This window comes from Rhizoctonia solani, chromosome 5, assembly GCF_016906535.1.
Source record: "Rhizoctonia solani chromosome 5, complete sequence".
Classification (NCBI taxonomy): domain Eukaryota; kingdom Fungi; phylum Basidiomycota; class Agaricomycetes; order Cantharellales; family Ceratobasidiaceae; genus Rhizoctonia; species Rhizoctonia solani.
Genome location: NC_057374.1, coordinates 395,393 through 412,010, shown reverse-complemented (window position 1 = coordinate 412,010; position 16,618 = coordinate 395,393). Strand labels below are relative to the sequence as shown.

Genomic DNA, 16,618 nt, shown 5'->3' with positions numbered 1-16,618 from the left:
GTCGGGAAGTTGTAGTGGGTTACCAAACGGCATTTGAATTAGTCACGTTTCGTGTTGGTGGCGACGCAAACTCGAAAGTTGAGATGGATGGAGATTGAGATCATGCACATCAGTCCCTGCACTGTGGTGTAAAAGGATCCTGAAAATTAATATGTCGGTGAAAAAGCTCTTTTCCGTATGATAGAGCCCAAACATTATAATCTCAGTATCCCTTCCTCAGCATGCATATGAATTAGACTAAGAGAGAACTGAAGATTAAAGTCAATATATGTTGAACTTTATTTCAGCTCAATTTTTCATTAGATACGCATTCTTAGCCTTGTATAGTGCTATGCTGTCTCGCCTTCAGTAAATACTTATGTTTGGTGCTTATTACTAGTGAGAGAAAACCAGGAGCAGCGTTCGGAATTAGCTATGTCAGCTTGAAAAACTAGAGAGGAAACCTGCGCATCTGTTCGCATAACTATAATGTACTTAGATTGAACCTTGCCAAAAATAGCGAGTCTGCGAACATGAAACCAATGGCTCGAACGGAGGAAAATAGATTTTGAACATATCCGTAACTACACCACAAACGTGTTCCCACTCTGTCCAATAGCTCCACTTAAGATAAAGCGGAGATGACCGAGTTGTATGCTGATTTCTTCTGATAGTTACTATCAAAGAGTAAAGGAGTGCTGCTCGCACGCCAAGAATCTTTGTCGGAAACACCCCAGACCTATATCGGGCGGTAAGTGATGAATTTGAACTTGTAGCTGAATTCTATCTTACCGTAATTCCAACGCACTTGGAAACACTAAGGCACGCTTTGACCGCAGTGGCATAGTCGCTACCTAAGCAAGAGTGAGTGAATTACAAGATATAGGAGTGAAAGACTAAACCAACCCGAAGCGCCAGCAATGTCAAGCTCTGTAATGGCAACCTCTGATACTCCTGAATTAGCGAGTGTGTTAAGGGCAGCTTGTAATCCTCCAGCACCACCAGCCTTTGACATGGTTAGAAAACAAGCAGTTGGTTTGGAAGAATATTCATAATCAATACTTGCCTGGAGGTGTGCCTGACTACCTACGCCGTCAATAGGAGTTCCGGCGGATATCTGTCGCTTGACTAGGTTAACCAAGCCATTAACCTTGCTGTTCACAGAGTCAAGATTGTAGTCCTATACGCAAGTTATTAAAGTTTCGTGAGGCAGACTCGCATAAGTTGCATACGTTGATATAGAGCTTGGCAGAGCTGCACAAACATGGGTTACCATATGCTATACAATGCTGGGTAAATTCACTCACGGGTCGGCAGCACGCGCAGCCTTGAAAGCAATAGCGACGAAATCTGCCAACTAAATAAGCTTCTCAATGTCACGCATACGCTCCAGAAACACTTACTCTCCCCAAGGACGCGACTGAAGACGGAAGAGCGCAAGCTACCATCTTCGTTGAAAATCTCGTTCACAACGTCCCAGGCATATATCTTCCCTTTGTAGCGGTTTCCAATAGTGGTAATATGATTCTGGATGACAGAGGTGAGAGTAGCAGAATCGCCTATATTGGATACCCAGGACGGCAGCTGGGAGTGCCAAACGACTGCATAACATCAAATATATATAAGTCCACTCCGTACCGAAAGACGGAGAAACGTACACGTGTGTCCGCGAACAAGTTTGCCATTACTCTGAGCAAAGTTCACAAGGGTGTCAAACCCACCGAAATTGAAGTTTCCCCTCTGTTAGCGGGAGAAGTAGAATCAGCAGGCTGAACCTATATTATAGAACATGGGTCCCTACCGAAGGCTCGATAGCGTCCCATTCTGAACCGAGACGTGTCAATTTCTTATAATGCGATTTGTGATTTTTGGGGTGGGCTTACTAGCGCTATTCTCTGGGGTGAGCTGACCGAAGTCAGAACGAATGATGGCAGCGTTCTGCGAGTTAGACAACAGCCCTGAATCGGAGCATGTACCAAAGTACTTCTTCCCTGGGTGTTCATGATCGATATTGAGTCCTGATTACGAATAATATATACTAATGGAGCCAACCTTTAGCCTTGATTTTGGAGTCGAGTTGCCCCAAGACAGCAGGGGCGACACCCAAGACAGCTAGGATAGTTGCAGTACTGAAGTGCATGATCGAAATTAAAAAGAAGCGATAGAACAGTGTTGAGAGTAAATGGATAGTCGAGAGCCAGTGAAGAAAAAGATCGTCTTGACCTCGGTTTTTATACATTTGGGAGCTGTATTCGGAAAAACACTCCAGCCAGCTCATCCTCATTTTCAGGACCGGGAAGCATTTAACCCTGTACATTTATGCGGGCAAAGGTACCGGTTACGACGCGGAAACTTGTCACGAGTTACAATTGTATTGCGAGAGCCTTGTATTTACGAACCCTGGAATTCTTCAAATGGGTATAAAATGACAAACCGGAGAAAATTCAACTCACCTAGGCAAGATAAATATAGCAAGCGTGCACCGTAATGAAGATCAGGGCCGTTGTGATATTTGAGTAACCACGTGGATGCCCCCATAGACTAAACTGCTGGCAGATATTTATGGCTCCTGACCGACGTACTCAGGGTGTATAATACACTGACGCCATGTGGGCAACCCATGTCGTGACTGACAGGTGAGGGGTAGACTCGGATATAGTACGGATGATATTTATTCGACTTCGCGACAACCCGATTATACTACCTTGGGCTACATAAAATCTTCCTCCAATTGTGTACCAGTTTTCTTCTCCTTGTATTCCGCATCCTCGTCTTCATCGTCATCGTATCCTGTGTTCGTAAATAAATTGTCATACGAGCGTGCTGCTTTATCGGCTTCTCGCTGTCTGGCCAGCTCTGCATCGACTTTTTTCTGATTTCCGCCCATCAATACGTGGTAAACAATCCTAGCAGAGTGAACCGTCTTGCCTTTTCAAGTGCTGCAGCTTTGCGTTTGGCTGACTCAGCCTTGATCCTGTCAACCTTTTCCTGCTCGTGGTCTACTTCTCGAACAACTTTCGTCTTGTTTAGCCGGTTTACAATGGCATTTACCCGCTCGGGTACGTGCACTACACGAATAAGCCCAGAGCTCAGTTCGAAAGTAAGCGGAGAACTCGCCTCGTTTGACCTACACACCCTAGCGAAGTTCATCTGCAGCGCCCACTTGCATAAAAATAAAAATCTCACTCGATTGTTCTGGTGGAAGGACACTTGACCCACAGCCATATCCCCTGTTTTCTGGAGAAAGAGTGGGTAAATAGGCCTTTCACACCGAGAATCAAGAGCGCTACCTTGAGGTTGTCCCAGGGCGTGTATATGATCGTGATATTATCTTTTTTGTTACCTGAGCAGAGCGTCAACAATTTTAACTTGCATGGATTGCTTAGTTCTTGCCTTCGATCGAATTGGCCTAATTTATGTGAAGTAGGCATATTGACGCTCATTTACAGGAATAATTACCTTGACAAGTTGCGCGCAATCAACCAACAGGTCTTGGGGAATTTTCTCCCAAGATTCAATGGTTTCAGGGAGGCGTAGGTACACATGGGCGGACGATAGCTATTAGATGCTCCATAGGATTGCATTATAATCCAATCGGTCACTCTCCTACCTTGTCAACGTGAAACCAAACATCCTGTGGCCAGCCATATCGTATGAGATCTTCGTCTAGACTATTGCTTTAGTGCTATTCTGTTAGCTTCAGTGGTGGGGCGAATTACTTTCTTCTTTATCCTTGCCCATGTATATAATTGCTGGAGGGTTCACAGCTGGCGCCAACATCACCACTCTTGAAACAATGCATATCGATCATACATACCGTTGGATGTAAAGAACAAAACCATCTTTCCTTTCCTACGAGCTTAAATTGCTGTACGGCTGACAACGTCTGGTAGATGAGGAGAATGAGTAGACACTCCCTGGTTGGCACGTGGCATTCAAGCTATTCGTGAGTTAACCTTGGTTATGACTAATCGGTTTCTGGCCAATAGCCGTCGGTTTTCTAGCCGAACTGAACCGAACCGTATCTGGAAGAACCCAACTACGGCCTCGGAGTGGCGCACTGGGCGCGAAGATCCAGCCTGTCCTCGCTTTTTCAGAACCCACCCGCCATCCCTAGATTCCCATCGCATATTTAATTTTTATCTATTTATTTAGTCATTTTACTATATATCCATGCCTGTGACCTGTTCATACTGCGGGGTTCTCTGCCACCCCGGGCCTTCGATCCGCACGTTCACAGTCTTGGGCAGAACATTGACGGTTAATGCCCAGGAGTCATTTCAACAAACATTTGTTTGCTGATAACTTAATTGAACCAGGGCGGATGTCCCAAAAACTGGCCATCTAGGGGTTCCAAACAACACATAGGGACGGGATGTGGAGCCTGGGCTTGTTCCTAACTCTTCACTGTCCGACTATAGGTCGCGCTAGAAGCCTTACATTTTGATCCCTTCAGGGGATTCAATGGTGCCTTTATCAAGTGCAAATAGTAATAGATTTGCCAAATAGAGTGCAGTAAGATAAGGTACTAGCGCGATCACTATTTTCAAGGGCGTCGTAGATCTGATCGATACGGCCGCGACCCGTGATCGTCACGTGGCGGGCCGAAGGATCGTGCCTGAAGAGGCGTTCCTTTTATATAATACTCGCCGGTCGTCACTCGCCTGTTTCCTCTCTCTTCTTTCTTCCCGTTTGTTTTGGGTCGCTATGCGGCCATTGTTATTTGCCACTGCCATTGCGCAGCTTGTAATCGCCGTGGTCGACATAACTACTGCCCCACGTGAGACCTCGGCCAACATTGTTCCAGGGGTGCGTTACAAAAATCTGCCCATTTCTCACAGAGAGCTTATTGGTTAGCTTTCCAGGCATATATTGTTGAACTCACGCCTGGCTCCAGTATCAAGCGTGGATTCGCTTCACCCCATGAAGAATTATACCATGACCTCGCCAGGCGCGGGGTTTTCTGGGAAGTCACTCGGGAATATTCGTGCGATTTCATGACCGGCGTCGCACTAAAGCTCGGATCGGACAGCGACCTTATGAAGCTTGCCCAATCGGAAGGCGTTCAAGTTCGTAGAATAATTTCTTCACGATATTTGTCACAGCTCATATTAGTTTAGAGTATCATCCCGGTCTATAGCCACTCGCTTCCTGACCCGATTGACCCACAAATTCTCTATGGTCCATATCAACCCCCCTCTCAACCGCAGGATACCCAGTCTTCACACGTTATGACCGGCGTCGACAAACTTCATGCCCAAGGTACTTTAGGACAAGGCATCAAGATAGGCATAATTGACTCCGGGATTGACTACACACATCCAGCCTTGGGAGGCAAATTCGGTCCGGGGAACAAAGTCATTGGGGGATACGATTTTGTTGGAGATGCGTATCGAGGTAGCAGTGGTCCGGCACCTGTGCCTGACAATGACGTGAGTGTAAATGCTTGGTTAGCAAAATCGGGACTTAAAGTCTTGGCATAGCCCCTGGATCAATGCAACGGCCACGGCACTCACGTTGCAGGGATTATTGCCGCCAGCCCGTCCAACCCGTTCGGCATCTCTGGTGTGGCTCACGAGGCAAGCATCAACTCCTACAGGGTTTTCGGTTGCTCTGGTACCGTTTCGGATGATGTGATTATAGATGCCCTCATCAGGGCGTATGAGGATAAAAACGATATTATAACGTTCTCGTTGAGCTCTGTAGGGGCCTGGTCCACAAGTAACGTAGGCGTGGTCGCGAGCCGAATCGCAGATAAAGGCCGAGTTGTAGTTGCTTCTGCCGGGAATCAGGGAGCTATTGGTGCTTGGTATTTTGGGAGCCCGGGGACGGGGAAAGGTGTGATAGGTGTTGGGAGCATAGAAAGGTAAGTAAGGCCAGGCCAATGGTTCGTCAGACGTACTCATTCCAAGCAGTAACTTTGTTGCTATCCAGAATGCTACTACTTCATCCGGTCGTAAGATCCCCTACTACTTAGGGACCCCTCTTACCAACGCAGCCAACCTGTCTCTCTATGCAACCTCTTCAAATATTACTATCCCCAATGACGCATGCACCGCCCTCCCTTCTACGACTCCCAATCTTGCTAATAGCGTTGTTGTCATACGGCGTGGCGGGTGCGCACTCGCCGACAAGATCACGAACGCACGGAAATTTGAGGCTCAGTACTTTTTGATATACGGTAAATATTGAACAATTATCTAAGATGGTATCCATAAAGTAACATTGTAGCGTAGATCAAGCCAACCAGCCGTTGGAACAGCTGGACTTTGGAAATGCTACCGCAGCACTTATTACGCAGCAGGATGGGATCTATGTACGTTCCATTATCGGCTCACTTTTTTTTTAAAAAAAAAACTGATATGTTTGTAGTTGGTTCAACAAGCAATCACTGCGAATGAGACAATCTCCTTCTCCAATATGCCATGGAATTACCCAGTTGCTGGTGGCGGCCTAGTCAATGCGTTTAGTACATATGGCCCGACCAATGACATGTACCTCAAACCGCAGCTCTCCGCCCCAGGAGGAAGGATTCTCTCGACCTATCCTGTCAAATTGGGTTCATATAAAATCGACTCGGGAACATCTGCATCAACTCCATTTGTCGCAGGTGCATCCGCCCTTCTCCTCCAGGCACGCGGGAGAAGCCCCGAAGTGGCTAAATCTGCTATATCGATTTTCCAGAACGCTGCTACTCCAGTGAAGTTCAGCAAGACTTCGAGTTTGCTGGAGACTGCTGCCCATCAAGGAGCGGGGCTTATCCAAGTATATGATGCGATCAAGAATGTGGGAAGCATGACCCCGTCCGAATTATTACTGAACGATACGGCGTATTTTAAAAAGTCCCACAAACTGACGATCAAGAACAGCGGGAAAAGTATCGTGACGTATGATCTGACACACGTACCTGCCGGAACTGCGAGCACGCTCAAGGGCATTGAAGTAATTGGTACGTTGAAACAGTTGTTTGATATAGTTGAAGCTAACTCAGGAGCGTACAGCTGGCACGGTCTCTCTTAGTTCCAATGCCGCATCCGTCTCTATATCGCCTTCTAGATTGACAATAATTCCTGGGTTTACTGCCACTACCACTGTGACGTTCGCGCCTCCTGCTGGTCTTGACAGCTCTTCGTTTCCTGTCTACTCGGGTTACATCCAAGCCGTTGGATCAGACAACACCACTCTGCGCTCGACATATCTCGGCCTGGCTGCATCGTTGAAGGATATGCGCGTTGTAGATAACACTACGACGGTGTTTGGTGCCGGAAAGAAACTCCCACTCATCCAAGACAAGAACAACCAGACGATCAATGGATCGGCAACGTTCACCATGCAAGGCACGGATTTTCCTTTCCTAATTTATCGGCTCGTTGCGGGGACTCCTCTGCTACAAATAGATTTGATCAAAGCCTCTACGAATGTGACCTCTAATTTACGGAAGCGAGGAGAAAACGCAGCGCCATGCCTCAATCTCGAAGAGCCTGAGAAGAACCAAAACATTGAACCAGTTTCTTCCCCGCTATCAAGGCGATTTATTTTCGATTGGCTCTTCCCATCCAAGGGACACACATATGGAGGCTCATTTGCGCAAGTTCCGACATTGGGCGTGATACATCAAGACGACTACCCTGCTCGCAACTCGCGTGCGACGACAGCTAGCGCACGAGGTTTCAATACTCTGCTCATAAAATCATTTGCGAATGAGACCGAGATTCCAGACGGGTCGTATAAAGTCCTCTTCCGTGCGCTCAAAATCACGGGAAATCCAAAGAATGAAGAGGATTATGAAGTCTGGACAAGTCCGCAGCTTGATATCAAGAGGATCTGATTGCGTTTATTTGTGTTGACTATTTTTTTCTCTCTCGGACTATACCTTTTGGCTCGTTCTTTGTACTCTAACCCTCAGACTTTCGTTTACGGACAATCCACATGCACTCGTTTGGATATCTAACTTACCGCCTACTTCTCCTTGAATAGTATATGAATTCAAGGAATATTGATACCGAAATTGAGTTGTCACCCAGTGATTGAACGCAGCTTAACTCCCTCTGACTTTTATTTTATTCCAGATTCACTCTGGTGGCTGGATAAAGTCTAAGCTCGATATCTGCGTTCGTTCTGGTTTCGATTGGTCAGATGTTCAAATTTTCTTTCCATGTGATAAGACAAATTCTGACGTGCTCATGATCTGCTATAGCATTTAATTATGAGGAAGGATTCTTCCGTAAATCGTGATACGTTATACGCTTCGCATGCATGGGGTAGTGAATGCTTGGCGCTGAAACATAATCCTTGGCGCATGGAGACCAAAATATTGATGAAATTACTATATATGCTGGCACGTCCGAGTGCGTGTTTGAGCACAACATTTCACCGAAAGGTTCCCTCGTAGCGTGGCAGTATAAAGCTGGGCCAAAATAACCCCTATCCCGTTGTCATTACTTCTCACCATGGCCATCAGATTATTGACCTCTCTTTCTCTTGCTTCTTCCGCATTGGCCGCGTCCCAGCAGCTATGGTTCACCTCTTTTGCAGGCCCCTTTTCCACCTTCACATTCGATGCCACTTCTCTCACCAACATCTCCACCACACTTGACGCTGGCTTTCAGCCCGGCTGGATTGCTAAGCATCCTCGCTTAGACGTCCTCTACACCCCGTTCCGTGGTCGAGGCGGTGTCAACGCATGGTCATATGATCGCAAGGGAAAAGTCAGCAAGATCGCCACGGCACGCACCAACGGAACAGACGCTGTGCACTGTGAGGTATCAGGAGACGGGCACACACTTGCAGTGCCGAACATGTCAGTAGCCCACAACCGAGAGTAGCAAACTCAACTGACTACATTTGTGGTACAGCAACGGTGCCAACTTGGCTGTATTTGCAGTCCGCCCTAACGGCACATTCGCAAGTTCTCCGACGGCCGTGTTTACCTTCCCTTTCTACACACCTGGTCCCAACCCCATTCAGCAAACATCTTCTCGCCCACATCAAGCACGCTTCGATAGATCTTCCAGCTTCCTATATGTTCCTAACCTTGGCACTGATCGTCTGCATGTCTTCCGCGTCGATGGTCCTGCCAAGCTCAAACAGCTTGCTGACGTCGTCTTGCCTGTCGGCTCTGGCCCCAGGTATGTTCGTCCTAAATCCATCTTTCACCTGCTCCATCTTCTATCACAGACACCTGGACTTCTGGCCACCGACAGGCCGATCCCAGTTCCTGTACCTCGTCAACCAACTCTCCAACACCGTCATGGTTTTCGACATCTCCACACCCTCACTTGGCGCAGCACCCAGGCTCGTTCAGACCATCTCCACCCGCGGACCTGGCCTGCCCCCTTCAGACCCTAACATCGACATCAACGCTGCCGAGGTCACTGTGTCTCCTGATGGTATGGTAGAGGTATAAACGACGCATATATGTGGCTAACGACATGTGAACTGTAACTGGTGAACAGGTCGGTTCTTGATAGCATCGAACCGAAACGACACATCTCGAACAGATGACACTCTTGCTTCTTTCTCAATCAACACATCCTCCAAGTCAAACCACCTCACATTTCAGAGCCTTACCGGTACAGGTATGATATCATATACATTTCGATTCCCCATCTGGCTGCGATTCTAATTTGTATGCTACAGGTGGTAAGAACCCGCGAGATCACCGAATTGATCCCACAGGGCGATACATCGCTGTTACAAATCAAGATACAGGTATTAATATTATAGAACGGGATGTCAAGACGGGGATGTTCAAAGGTGTAATCGCCAATTATACAAGCGATAACCCGGTATCGGTATTTTGGCGCCTGTAATCAACCATGCTACAAAGCTTGATTTTTTAATATACATACGACACAGAAATACAGTATTGGCGATCACATATTATTGATAATATAGTGGTAACGGAGCTCGACCAACGGAACGCGGGTGGCTACTTGACAGTCGTATCCGCTGATCAGGACAAGGCGTAAATATCTATTTTTACCTCAAGCTTCTGGATGAAGGTTTTACCTGAGAACAGATTCATTGCTGAAAGTATAGTACCGAGGTTAGCCCCAAGGGTACTTATTGGTCAATCGACCTAATTGTGCTAATTCCTCACTTCCGGGAGGAATCATGCAGGAAAGAGACATCTTGGGTGATTACATTAGAATCTAGCTTAACACGAATCCAAATGAATTGAAGTCTACCATTACAAGACAGATCTCCTCCATTCTTTGTTAAGGTAACCGCATTTAAAATGGAACGGAGTATAACAAGGTAGAGTAAAAACAGCAATTAAATCGGGACGATCGTACGCCTCGACCGGACATAGTCACCCCACGTAACAGCTGCTCCTCCTATACCCACACCGTGCCACAGGCTATAAAGGAACTCGCTGAACTGTTGCCCGCAGTAAAGCCAAACTCGCGTATCCTTGAAAGAAATCAATTTTTCATACACGGCCATACGCTGCTTTTCTTGACGCGCCGCTAAACCGGCCTGTGCGGAAGTAAATCGGTGAATAGGTTGAGAAGCATATATTAAGCTTACTACAACACAATGGGGGAGCATATGTGGAGCAATCCGGGAGCTGCCTACCCTTGCTCCAAGCTCAAATATCCGACTCACGGAAGCTTGTACTCGCGCATCATGGGATGACACACCGCAAACGCCCTAGCGGCTTCTTTTGAGTCTGCTCGGGCCCTAGTAGAAAGTAAGAACGTACCATGTATATGTATATCAGCACCACATGCCTCCAGCCCTCCAGTACCGCACACCTCTCCTTGTCGACGCTGTCGGCACTACGGCCAATCTTTATCATGGAGAACGACACCTTCCAGTCCATGACACGCCTCTCCAGTGTTTGCAAGTCGTCCAGAGCTACTCTCGATCCAGCTCTCCGAGAGTTGACTTGGGCGATAACCTGGAGCATCGCAACCGGAATTCCATATATCCACTCGAATCTATGCTGCTCGGAGCCGCCTTCACAATTGTATCCGTACTCTGCCAGGGGTATAGTTCCAAGCAAAAATGCTGAGACTGTGTCGTACATAGCAAACCATACGACCGCGTCCCAAGGCGCACTGATTACCCGAGAGAAAGATATGACGAGACTACCGTTAGGTTGTTCGACTAATAAGTCTGAGTCGGTAGCCACAACTAGGAGAAACTTGGGATATGCTCTTTGAAGTAGGACGTATCCCGCCGTACTATCCACGAGAGTAGATTTAAAGGTCGCTAGCTGGTATATTCTGTCATTTATCGCAACAAGTCATCCAACAAACAATCGACCTACCTTTAGATGGCTCATAAGGCAGTCCCTGGTCTCACTCAATGATGGACGACTGCTAGACTCTCTAGTGAGAGAGTCTTCATACCTATCAATCCAGCCGATATATGTTTGAATTATTGGGATATCCTCTTTCAGTGCTTGAAGAAGTTTTGCCCCAAAGTGTACAACCAGTAGTATTCTTGTAGGTCCACTCTGCTGGCTTGCCATTAGACCACTAACGGCAGGCGGGGGCGACGTAAACCAGCAATCAAGTTGTTCAATAAAATCTATCAAACTATAGTTGCTTCCAGACTTATCAAATGGAACAGTTTGACTCACATTCATTGGCAACTTGTGCAAGGTATTCATCTCTCATCGCTCGTGATGCATCCACAGAAGGCGGAATACCAGAATAAAGACATCGGACATCCCGAGCCACACCGTTGCTGATATCTGGCGCGCCCGATCCTGCTTCCAAAGGCCTCCTACTGCAAAGGGGTTGTCGCTCCGATGAGCAGGTATATGTAATTGGTTGAGTGTAACGCTCCAGCCATAAATGCTCAAATTCCTCCGACAGCTCGCCGATCGTATCGCTGTATTCGTTCGAAGAAGTAGCGTTGGTCATACCGTAAGTCATCGCAGCTCCCAGGATTGATGGTCTAGCAAAACATTCTACATGTGTACCGCTTTCCTCCGGCCTACGTTTAGGCAGCCCAGCTGAGGAAGAACGTAGGGTCTTACCGGGCCATATAGGGGTGTATAAGATGGAGAGGGGAATTCGAGACTATAGCACTGGAGGCTCACCTCTGCCGTTCCCCCACTCACTGGAAAAGTCTGAGCAACATATCGTGGCCGAGAATCCACCAACGCATCGGGACGAACCTGACGAAGGCTGGTGCGGACTTGACCGTTATCGTATCCCAGGCATTCATAGCCATCTTTTTTACATCTCTCACAGCATGGTCTCGCCACATCACACTTTTTTCGCCTAGAGTACCAAGGTCAAATATGAGTAGCGGTAGTATATGTGCTGACAGACCTTTGTCGGCATGTGCGACAACTAGTTGGGAGCGGCCCTGGCTTAGATACAATACGATACATTGATATGGACAAGTCTGCATAATAGCTGTTGAGTTTTTATACGCCCAAACGATTGGCCATATTGGGCTCTAAGGTATTGACTTGTCTCAAGCCTAAATACTACGTGAGCAAGGGCTGTCAGCATGTTGCATCCGGTCCCGCGGTCACCCTAATTCGCTCTAGTTTATTCTGTGTTACAATCAATTAAGTTTGGGGCATCCAAGTTGATCAGCTAGTATGTATGAATATGGGCTGCACGGGGTCTGTTGGTGCCGTAATGCGGCGACGAATGAAAGTAAATTTGACGCCGCAAAAGACAGCCACTCTCGCAATTACAACTGGTTGCATATCGATAGACCGTTTGTGGTGGAGAGCATTGGGTCAAAGTTAGGGTTATGGTGATGTTTATCTAATCACTAGTTCAGCAAATCACTGCCAATTTATGCAATGTTCTACATCATCTACCATGTACGCCACTATAAATTACCAATCGCAATGTAAGGTTTTCTGGATCCCAACTCTAGACTACAATCCCCATTAAAGAGGCGCACTTGTGTATTATCACACGCTCGGGGCACTTCGTGTCAATCTGCCATAGCCCAATCGTTGCATTGCCGCATATTCCCGATGGTGTAATAACAACTTGCCAGGACGGCTCACAATAAATTATATTATATAGTATCAATACATACATATTGCAGATAAGACAAGCCAGAGAGAACAAGCAAGGTGAACAACCACTCAACAAAACCGGATGTTTCTCCAAAAGGTACCACTTAAGCCAAGAGCCCTCTGGAGAGCCTCAGATAAAATAGTGATTTATATGAGTAATGAAATGGTATTTGTAATCACATCCAACAGCACTAGCCACAGTGTCTTTGCAAATTGTTTGAACGTCATTTAGGCCCCCGGCCTACCTCAAAATTGGGGTCGTAATCAGACATGCCATATAAACCGCCCCTGAGATTATATCTTGTCTCTTGAGCTTACGGACAGTACTCGCTCGTAGGTGATGCCATGCAGAATACTCGGTGGTTTCGCGATGTGCTTGGGGTACGGGCAAACTATTAATTGGGGCATGAACTTATATAATTAACCTATGCTTCAGCCCAGCATGCTCGTATGTGTGATATGTGAGCTATATATGCAGTATAAGTGGGAGAGCCCCGTGGCCTCCTAGCTTTGACCGGGTCACCCAAAACTGCAACCGTCCTGGTCAAAGGCTTGGGGTGGAAGGGAGCCACACGAAAATGGATAAACAAAAAGTTAAGCTAAATTTGATACGTCGTACACATTTAAGGATCGTGAGTGCGTACTGAAAATGCGAGGACAGATTGAACCCTCGCGTTCGGTACGCTATTCCAAGGTCGCACTCGTACTATGGAATGGTGCGTGACGACCTTACGCGACTACGACCTCCACCCTCGGTCAGTATCGCCCTATAAAAACCGCTGAAGCTCACGAGCGCTCGGGGGTACCCACTCCGCTCTGACGTTGGTTTTGTGCCAATGTTCTCCAAGTTTGCATCATCTATACTATACTAACGGTCGAATGCTACGTACACCAAACCCCACGGCTTCCCCTCACATCGGAATCACTCTACGTCTACACTTCACATAGTCATCCCACATAACAGGTGCACCTCCTATTCCTGCACCATGCCATAGCTCATAAAGCACTTCACCAAACTGCGTCCCAGCAAACAGCCACACTCGCGTGTTGCCCAACGATCGCAGCTTCTCGTACACAGCGACCCTATGCTTCTCCAGTCGCGCCGCCAAACCAGCCTATACAACATCAGGTTAATAGGTAGAACTGTGGCGCACATACCGAGCTTACGATGACACAGTGGGGTAGCATGTGTATACCGACGCGCGAGTTGCCGATCACTTCTGCAAGGCTGAATATATGACGCACGGCTGCCTGTACACGTGGGTCCTCCGACGAAACTCCGCATATACCCTGTCAAGTCCACCTAACTATTCTCAGGAGGGTAGCAGGAAAGCATAGAGCATACCATATATACGTAAATTAGTAATGCATGTCTCCAGCCTTCTTGTACTTGAGCCCTTGTCATGTTGGTTTCCTTGCTATCGGTGCTCTTGTCCGGGACGGTACCATGCGATTGCCAGGCCCATATACGCCGCTCCAGTGTCTCCGGATCATCTACGGTAGCTGGTGATTCAGCTCTACGGGAGTTAATCTGCGCTATAATCTCAATGAATTCAGCTGGAATTCCATGGACCCAATCAAATCCAGTGATCTCAGAGTCGCGTCTGTCATTGTAACCGTACTCTGCCAAGGGTGGGACTCCGAGCAAGAACGCTGCAACCGTGTCATACGTAACAAAACGCCTAAGCTCGTGGTGAGGTGCACCAAGTGTGCGGGAGAACGAGACGACGAGGTTGCCCTTAGGTGCCTCGATGTACAGATCAGGATTAGCTGCTACGAATTGAAGAAATTTGGGTAGTGCTCTTCGAAGCATGCTGTACCCTGAAGTGTTATCCACAATGGCAAATTTTAGAAACGCTAGCTAACCAGGAGGGGGTCGCTCATTGTGTCAAACCGACAAGTGGGGAGGGGGCAATTACCTCGATACGGATCATAAGCTGCTCTCCTATGTCGTTTGGTCGCGAATTATTTGCTGTATCTGTAGCAAACCTCTGATCGAATCTATCGATCCAGTCGATATAGCCTTTCACTGTTGTGCCTCCAGTCTGGGTATCTTGGCTAAGTGACCGAAAGACCCTTGCTGTCAGATACATAACCCAGGTCATTCTTTTTGACCATCTCAGTCGATTCACTATGGAACCACGAAGGGAAAATGACGGAGGTATGAACCAGTAATCGACACGTTGAAGGTGATCTACAGTGTCATAATTGTGGGACCATCTAAGAGTCATAGGCTAAGTAGCTCGACTCACATTCGTTAGTAACGCGGGCAAAATGACCTTCCCTTATAGTTTCCGTGACATCCACGGAAGGAGGAATGGACTGATAAAAGGCTTGAATGAATTTCATCAGGCTTTCTCTGGTAATATCTGTTCCAGCGAGCGTATCATATAATTGTCCAACGCGAGAGTATTGTTGTGTTGGTAGATATGAATACACAGATAATCCATTGTGTAGCCAAGATCGGTCATGGTTCTCAGAAGAATTTGAAGCATCCTCTCTGCCATGACGGGAGGGGGTAAGTGTGTTGATCCCATATAGAAACCCAGCTCCGAGAATCGAGGGCCTGACCACACATTCTGCCTCGTTTTCAGTCGAAGTTTGCACATACTTCGAGTGTCCAGTTATCGTAGAACCTGATGTCTGAAAGTGTTGTAGAATGATATGAAGTTCAGGACAGAAGCAGAGGTAATGTAATGTGTGCTCACGGGGTCTTCTAGGATAACTGGGGGAAAAGGCTGAGACTGAGAAAAAATGGGCGCGTTAGAACTCTTCTGGTCGAGTTTTGAACGGGGTCTATTGTCATATCCAAGGCATTCTCGGCCATCCTTTATACATCTCTGGCATTGTGGCTTGGATAAATCGCATTTTTTGCGCCTAACAATTCGAGCTTGGGTGTGAATATTGACAAAGAAATGCACGAGCTAACCTTCTTCGGCATGTCTGGCAGCTTGTCGGAGGCGGACCAGGCTTTGAGATGGAGCGGGACATTAGGCTCAATCAACAATCGATCTTGTAGAGCTCGGCAGGCAAAGCCAGTCGAACAGTGGGAAAACCCGTGGGCACCAGATATCACGTGGTGTAGGTAACGTAGACACTTATCGGAGACGCATGTATATGAGTAAGGCTGTCAACTCAATAGCGGACTAGAGCACGTACATCAAAGGGATCTCGCAACTGTCAGTGTGGACTCAATTCCTATTTTGCAAATTCATCAAGATACTTTAGTATACCGAAGAATGAAACTTGGCCAAGGCAAAATGTGTTGCCGAAACTACCGACATGGAGAAACACATTACGAGATATTTTCTACAAAGGTTTACCGTCTCTCGAAATCTCAAAAGAATTAGTTTAAGGCGATCCTGACTAGAGTACTTCTCTCCTGGTTACGTCAAATATCTAGGCGCCCATATCCATATCCCTCGTAATAAACCGAACAATCTGCTTTGGGTTTGACCTCATATTGTGCCTGGCCAGGGGCTATTACGATACGGGAAAGCGCAAATTCATACGTGGGGTTGTAGGGTAAAGGCCCCAGCTTAAGCCTGAGTAGGGATGACTTACCGTATGCATATATTTGTTTGGCGCACAATACACTAAATATATTGATGTCGACTCGCTTAGTAGCACTAA

General features: G+C 47.1%; 5 protein-coding genes across 5 annotated transcripts; 2 read left to right on the top strand and 3 right to left on the bottom strand.

The window, feature by feature from the left end:
* Nucleotides 1-604: 604 nt before the first annotated feature.
* On the bottom strand, nucleotides 605-2,866 carry RhiXN_08929 (endo-beta-1,4-xylanase; the record flags this gene model as incomplete). The annotated part of the gene is made up of 12 exons (XM_043328745.1): nucleotides 605-718; nucleotides 772-833; nucleotides 886-1,159; nucleotides 1,212-1,233; nucleotides 1,287-1,329; nucleotides 1,383-1,580; nucleotides 1,638-1,719; nucleotides 1,781-1,803; nucleotides 1,863-1,970; nucleotides 2,032-2,108; nucleotides 2,414-2,432; nucleotides 2,719-2,866. 12 exons carry the CDS (start codon nucleotides 2,864-2,866, stop codon nucleotides 605-607), a joined length of 1,170 nt encoding a protein of 389 aa, XP_043180191.1.
* A 1,820-nt stretch (nucleotides 2,867-4,686) lies between these two features.
* RhiXN_08928 (pyrolysin) lies at nucleotides 4,687-7,807 on the top strand (the record flags this gene model as incomplete). Its single annotated transcript, XM_043328744.1, has 8 exons — nucleotides 4,687-4,788; nucleotides 4,845-5,048; nucleotides 5,100-5,411; nucleotides 5,463-5,845; nucleotides 5,895-6,160; nucleotides 6,216-6,295; nucleotides 6,352-6,928; nucleotides 6,981-7,807. The coding sequence occupies 8 exons, from the start codon at nucleotides 4,687-4,689 to the stop codon at nucleotides 7,805-7,807; spliced, it is 2,751 nt and encodes a 916-aa protein (XP_043180190.1).
* A 622-nt stretch (nucleotides 7,808-8,429) lies between these two features.
* On the top strand, nucleotides 8,430-9,791 carry RhiXN_08927 (lactonase, 7-bladed beta-propeller; the record flags this gene model as incomplete). Its single annotated transcript, XM_043328743.1, has 5 exons — nucleotides 8,430-8,779; nucleotides 8,835-9,107; nucleotides 9,157-9,368; nucleotides 9,435-9,557; nucleotides 9,619-9,791. 5 exons carry the CDS (start codon nucleotides 8,430-8,432, stop codon nucleotides 9,789-9,791), a joined length of 1,131 nt encoding a protein of 376 aa, XP_043180189.1.
* Nucleotides 9,792-10,586: 795 nt separating this feature from the next.
* Nucleotides 10,587-12,354, bottom strand: RhiXN_08926 (Fungal Zn(2)-Cys(6) binuclear cluster domain; the record flags this gene model as incomplete). Its single annotated transcript, XM_043328742.1, has 6 exons — nucleotides 10,587-10,665; nucleotides 10,740-11,203; nucleotides 11,258-11,520; nucleotides 11,573-11,931; nucleotides 12,059-12,221; nucleotides 12,273-12,354. The coding sequence occupies 6 exons, from the start codon at nucleotides 12,352-12,354 to the stop codon at nucleotides 10,587-10,589; spliced, it is 1,410 nt and encodes a 469-aa protein (XP_043180188.1).
* Nucleotides 12,355-13,896: 1,542 nt separating this feature from the next.
* On the bottom strand, nucleotides 13,897-14,798 carry RhiXN_08925 (Fungal specific transcription factor domain; the record flags this gene model as incomplete). Its single annotated transcript, XM_043328741.1, has 3 exons — nucleotides 13,897-14,100; nucleotides 14,153-14,275; nucleotides 14,331-14,798. 3 exons carry the CDS (start codon nucleotides 14,796-14,798, stop codon nucleotides 13,897-13,899), a joined length of 795 nt encoding a protein of 264 aa, XP_043180187.1.
* Nucleotides 14,799-16,618: the final 1,820 nt, after the last annotated feature.